Source organism: Nothoprocta perdicaria, unplaced genomic scaffold (assembly GCF_003342845.1).
Source record: "Nothoprocta perdicaria isolate Ctin4 unplaced genomic scaffold, notPer1 scaffold_156, whole genome shotgun sequence".
Classification (NCBI taxonomy): domain Eukaryota; kingdom Metazoa; phylum Chordata; class Aves; order Tinamiformes; family Tinamidae; genus Nothoprocta; species Nothoprocta perdicaria.
Genome location: NW_020454716.1, coordinates 304,577 through 310,816, shown reverse-complemented (window position 1 = coordinate 310,816; position 6,240 = coordinate 304,577). Strand labels below are relative to the sequence as shown.

The following is a 6,240-nucleotide window of genomic DNA, read 5'->3' as shown; positions in this document are numbered from 1 at the left end:
TCCCCAGGTAAGGATAAGAATTCTTTATGATAAGGATAAGGATTCTTTATGATAAGAAGATAAAGGACTAGAAGGGTCTTTGTTTGGAACCTTCTATCACTGGGACATGTTTTTTTTTGTTTGTTTGTTTGTTTTTTATGGAAGCCCTGTATCCGTGTGGCTGAATATCCTAATGGCTCTGTTCTTTCTCCTCCTTGCTCCCTGAGCAGCAGGATAGGTGGATATACTGGACTGACTGGCAAACCAAATCTATCCAGAGAGTGGACAAGTACTCTGGGCGGAATAAGGAAACAGTCCTGGCCAATGTTGAGGGACTGATGGACATCATTGTGGTTTCCCCTCAGAGACAGACAGGTAACTAGGAGAATTTTGGTTCWAACAAATTGTAACTGTAGACAAAGAACTTTTGAACTATTCTGCTACTGTAGGCATTAAATGTGTTTGCATTAACAATTTGAGGGATGTCATCTCCCTTTGTTTTTCTAGGCATGGTCTTTGCCAACCTGTGATGTTTCAGCCAAGTATGTGCTGACTGTGCTGTGTTAATAGCTTTGACCAGCAAATGTCATTTTCTGAGTTATTTGTCTGACAAGACAGAAAAATGCGAGCTTATTTCTCTTTGTGCAGCTCTACTTCTAGGAAGTATCTCTAGCTTTGCAGGAAAAAAAGTGGTTCTTAATCAGAGCTTCTACATAATTGTGTGCTACAGATTTAAAACTTGCTCTTTGCTTTTAGGTTCCAATGCCTGTGGGGTGAACAATGGAGGCTGCACTCACCTCTGCTTTGCCAGAGCTTCTGACTTTGTCTGCGCATGTCCAGATGAACCAGATGGGCGTCCCTGTTCCACCAGTGAGTTCAGAGAGTTTCATTTGGGTATTAGCTTCTGTATGTGAGTCACAGCCACTCTTCGTGCATTGGTTATTCATTTATCTGTGGGAACCAGAGCACCTGAGGCTCTCCCTTGTCCAAAAACTTCTGCCAAGCCTTATACTGGAAGTAAAGCAATTGTGAGCAACAGAATCTTCACCTGTCCTTTACTAAGAGGCTGGGTTTGAGATGAGAAAATTACAGGATGTAGGTTCCTAAGCTTTCCTCTTTCATATCTCTTACCAGACTTGTTCATCTGCCCCACAGATTTGTGACTCCTATTTTTTTCCTATGTTGTTTTAGTTCCTGGTGTGGTGCCCCTTGGTCCTGAAATTACAAGTGCAAGTGAACGAAGTCAGACATTGCCTGGAAAAATACCTACCTCAACAACCAAACCTCTTACATCTCTGGATTCAATAGAAGGAAAGTAAGTGTTTGAATATCAATGTTCATTTGTCTGTTTTCAGAACTTACAAGTTAAGGAACTTATTTCTGAGATGAAGAGAGTCTGTTATTTTAATTCTCTGAAACAATTCACGTGTGACCCCAGGTATTTGAGGGGATGGTTCTCACCTGCCACAGGGAGATAGCTTGTCCTGGGATAGGACAGGGCATTTGCAGCTCTAATGTTTAAGCTACAGTACGAGTAGTTGAGAGGCTTCTTTTCCCTGCTAACTCCCTACAGTCTGTTATTCCTACTGTTCAGCAAAAAAATATAGCATGTGGCTGAATTATTTTCAAGGCAAGACTTACCCCCCTCTGTTGGAAATCATGTATTGAACAGAAATATCTTTCTACATTGACTTCATAAAGTCCTGATTTGGACTTCTGGACAGAGGCTGAAATTTATGTTCTATTGAAACATGCACACAAATCAGGTCCTCTCTTATGGATGCAGATGGATATTGGAGCAGAGAAAGGAGGGTTACCTTCATAGTGCTGGAAATGGAAGGATAATCTGTATTAACCAGTCCTATCCTGGGTTCCCCTACCTGGGGAGAACCTGACTAATTCTGGTTATCAGGCTACTAAATGTGTCCTTCTGTCTTTCAGCTGCTCTGATAAAGATGCCAGGCAAGGCTTGTGTGCCCGTGGTAATGAGGCAGTGCTTGCAACCATGGGTGAGTTTCTTCCTGTTACTCTCTTCTGCCACTAATGTTGTTCTTCCAGCTGTACCCARGGCTTTTCAGTCCGTAGTATTTGAATTCCTCAACTGCCATCTGAGCAGAGTAAAATGTATCTTAAGGTTGAGTGTAAGTGGTACTCATTCGTTAGCCTGCGTGGAGTCTTTTCCAGATGACTGTTTTGTCTGAAGAATATGCCTGTTTCCCTTTCTCACCTATTTCATCCATTGGATTCTTTCTGCTAATGCTACTCTTCCTCCCCCATCCCTTTTGTATTACATTGAAGATGGCTAATAAATGTGACTGTCTTCTGCTTCACGAGTAATCTATCAGCAAGAAGGTCTGATAGATCCTTAACTGACTCCCTTACCAAGGTCTTCTCACTGCTTCTGGTGTGCTGGAGCTTGGGTAGGAGGAAGGGATGTTTTCATACGATGCCAAAAAAAACCCTTTTGCTAAAGCTTCATGCACYGACGTTTTCCTTTGCATGCTTCCATAGGAGGTGCTATATATACACTAAGGACAATATTCAGAATTCTTATCTGCTGTGGAATTTAAGGAGATTGCTTAATTTAACCTTTCCTGTTCACTTTTAGGAGAAGGATTGCACGTTAGCTACATTATCGGAGGCCTTCTGAGCATCTTGTTTATTTTGCTGCTTATTGCTGCTTTAATTATATATAGGTAAGTGGTTTTCCCCTGCTTCTGGACCATAGTAAAATATAGCCTTGTGAGAGAAAGCTCTTGAAGAATACATAGTATGAATTACAATCCCTCCATTTTATTGGAGACAGTGTTTGATTTTATTTACAAGGTTTGAGTCCTGTTCCTTTAAAGTTGGGCTTGCACCTTTCTCATTATTTGATTTATTATTTAGCCTTTATGGTGCTATTCTGCAGACAGGCTGGGAATTATGGAAAGGGTTGAGAAGGGAATTATGGAAAGGGATCTCTCAGTTCAGTGTGAGACCGTGTGCTTCTTGCCAGGTTCTCTCCTGTTATTGTCACTATCGTTTTGTGACTGGCAACTGAAGAACTTGATGAAACCAATACTATCTGATGTTGAGGGAGAGTGAAAATTGCTTGAGCTCTGCACTTGCTGAGTGCTCAGGAACATCCTGGCATTAGGACACTGTGTCTTTTCTGATGGCTCTCTTCTTTTAGGCATAATAAATCCAAGTTCACAGATCCTGGCTTGGGGAATCTCACCTACAGTAATCCATCGTATCGGACATCTACCCAGGAGGTGAAGATTGAAACAGTTCCCAAACCAGCCATGTACAACCAGTTGTGCTATAAAAAGGAGGTAAGAGCTGCTGCTAAGGATATGGGGACCCGGCTCACACAGCTGCTGAACTACGAGCCTTGGTATATGAAGACGCTGCAACTTGCCAGCGTTGCCCAGGCTGATTCCTATGGATCAACCAGCTGCACTTCTCCCTCATTGAGTTGTAGTGACATATACCTACATTTAGCCTTCTGCTTCCTCCTCGTTCATAGAATCCTGTACTTTTCTCTTGCATTGGGCACTGGACATCAAAGTAAAGGAGTTAAAGGTCMTTCCTGGAAACAGTTCTGCTCAGTGACTGTTTCCCCAAGGTTGCTTTGGACAGTCATCATGGAAGTCAGACAACCAGAAAGAGCCTGATGATAAGAACATGCCTTCTGACTGTGCAGTGCATGGAAGGGGTGGGCTAGGGAGAGAGCTGGAGCCCCTAAGAAATGAGCACTTTAAAGGCATTGCAGAGGGTCCTCCCTGTGCATGACAGGATGGAGAGGTTTTAATATAATATCTTGCAGCACTTTGTTTCTCCTCTGTTTTTTCCTCAGAAGCTTTCTTATCACTCAGATAGCTTCTCATCTTCCCTCTTCTGATTTCCGTCCACATCCTCACGTCAGGTATCACTTCTCTGTGTAATGTGTTTGGTCCTGCCTCCCTCACTCAAGCTCTGCTGTGTGGCTCTAGCACTGTCCCCAACTAATTGTTCTTTCTGCCTTTTCCCTGCTTTTTATGTCCTTGAACCAGCTCTGTTGCTCACAGGAAAGTAGCCATCATTTTCCAGGGCAGATCCCTTGGTCTTAGTTTGGCTACTTCGTATGGGAGCTTGAAATAAAAGATAATTTCTGTAGGAGTATTCATGATACTCTGTTAGATCACTTGGTCCCTCAAACAGGGATCCAGGCAGGAATTTTGCGGAGAAGCAGCATTTACCCCAGCCCTATGTTTCAAATGTGGCATCCAATACATTTCTAAAATGCTCTTGCCACTTCAGCTTTGTGCACTAAGGATAAACCAGGAAGATTTATCTGGGAATCTAAATCCTTTCCACTTTTCTCTTAATCTCCCTACTACTAAATGTACCCATACATGTTTTCCCTCACTCCATGCTCTTCTTGGGGTTTACATCAGATTTTTGAATGCTGCTTGTTTGTCACTGGGCCAAACTATACAGATTTTGCTACTTTAATCTCAGTGTTTTCCTGTTAGCCCCTGATTATTTCTACTGTCTCCCTATAATCTGCTTCCCTTGTATCACTGTGAGATGCAGAGCAGACAGTGGAATTTCCAGGTGAGCTTCCCTGAGAGTTCATCCAGAGTGACTCAGATATAAGAGCACTGCAGGTTTATAATCAGCTCCCTATCCTACCCATTTTTACCCTGAAATCTTCTGTCTGTTTCTGCTTCCAAATAGTGTTTTTCTTTTTTCTTTTTTTTTTCTCCATTTTTTTCTTTCTTTTTTGGCTCAGTGTTGTTCTTGCCCCCTGCTGTCATGGATTATATTTAGTTGAATTAAAGGAGCTGCCTCATCTTTGTTCCCCTTCCATGATTTGAAGGCCCCTGGAGTTCAGAATTGGAGCTCTTGCAGGGAGGATTCATGCAGGGGGTGAAGATCTGACGGGAAATTTAGAACAGGTTCTGCTATTATGACATTCAGAGACAGTGGCTCTTTACATTGAGGTCCAGCCGTTTGTCTGCTGCGCTATCTTCGTTCCATCTCTGCTTTGCTCTTTGCCCTATTTTTCCATGAATGTATTGTGTTTTCACTCACCCGTCTGCTCCCTAGGCTGGTCCTGATCACAGCTACACCAAGGAGAAGATCAAGATTGTGGAGGGGATTTGCCTTTTGTCCAGTGATGACTCGGAATGGGATGACCTTAAGCAGATTCGGAGCTCCCGCGGAGGGATCCTCCGGGACCACGTCTGCATGAAGACAGACACGGTCTCTATTCAGGCTAGTTCTGGTTCGCTGGATGACACTGAAACTGAGCAGCTGCTGCAGGAGGAACAGTCCGAGTGCAGCAGCGTGAACACAGCCGCAGCCACTCCGGAGCGGCGCGGCTCCCTCCCGGACACGGGCTGGAAGCACCAACGCAAGCCCTCCACAGAAAGCGAGGTCTAAAGCACACGCTGCCGTGGAGGAGCTCGTTCCCTCCCTGGCCTCCACTCTGCACAAAAAAGACGGGACTCTGCGGGCCAAGCAAGGAAGGGTGCAGAGACTGGCCTCTCTTGCAAAGAGCCCGGAGACTGTGACTGCCTTTCAGCAGGGAATCGGACATCTGTCCTGCTGTGGTTGGAGAGGGAGGATGGGCGGGTTGGAATCCAGAGACCCTTTGGGCTCGTTTTCACTGTCTGTGGTTTATTTATATGTTCCCTTTTCCTGGAAGCTGCCACATGAATTTTTGCAGTGACTCCTCTGGCCTGAGTCTGGTTGAGATTCTGTCTTCTCTGGCAACCTGCAAATCCCACACGGTTCAGCTCGCAGTCAATGCCCATGAAGAGAGCGGAGTTGCTTCCTTGTTGAGCTCCTGGTCACAGAAGTTGCCCTGGTCCTTCCASTGCCAGCAGCACTCTGAGGCTTTGTGTTGGGGGTCTCTAACTTGAGAGAGGTCTCAGAACAGACAGGGGTGCGCTTTGTGGCCAAAGGGGACAGTGACACAGTATCAAGTCACCTTCTAAGCGTGTAAAGGGTGTAATTGGCTTGCCACAATTTGCCTCAGGAGAGCACAAGTGTCTGTTGCTGGCAGTGGACCCTGCTCCTGCTCACCCCTTTCCTGTTAAACCATGTTTCTACTCTGGAAAAACAAGTCAGCAAATGGGCCTTTCGGAATTGTTCCCTCTAGATACTGGAGTGTTCAAGGGAAAGAACAAATTAGCATTGTTTTTAGGTCAGCTGAGCTAATGGGAGGAAATGTATCGCAGCAAGCACTAGATTATACTCCTCCTTAATTGATTGATATATATATATATA

General features: G+C 44.5%; 1 protein-coding gene across 1 annotated transcript in view; it reads left to right on the top strand.

Moving 5' to 3' along the window:
- Positions 1-6,195, top strand: part of LRP4 (LDL receptor related protein 4) — a 46,567-nt gene extending 40,372 nt beyond the window's left edge. Inside the window, exons 32-38 of the mRNA XM_026035122.1 lie at positions 210-354; positions 736-849; positions 1,171-1,294; positions 1,921-1,988; positions 2,588-2,675; positions 3,155-3,296; positions 5,056-6,195. Coding sequence (XP_025890907.1) covers positions 210-354; positions 736-849; positions 1,171-1,294; positions 1,921-1,988; positions 2,588-2,675; positions 3,155-3,296; positions 5,056-5,391 — 1,017 coding nt within the window. The 3' untranslated portion in view covers positions 5,392-6,195. The remainder of the gene's footprint in view (positions 1-209; positions 355-735; positions 850-1,170; positions 1,295-1,920; positions 1,989-2,587; positions 2,676-3,154; positions 3,297-5,055) is intronic.
- Positions 6,196-6,240: the final 45 nt, after the last annotated feature.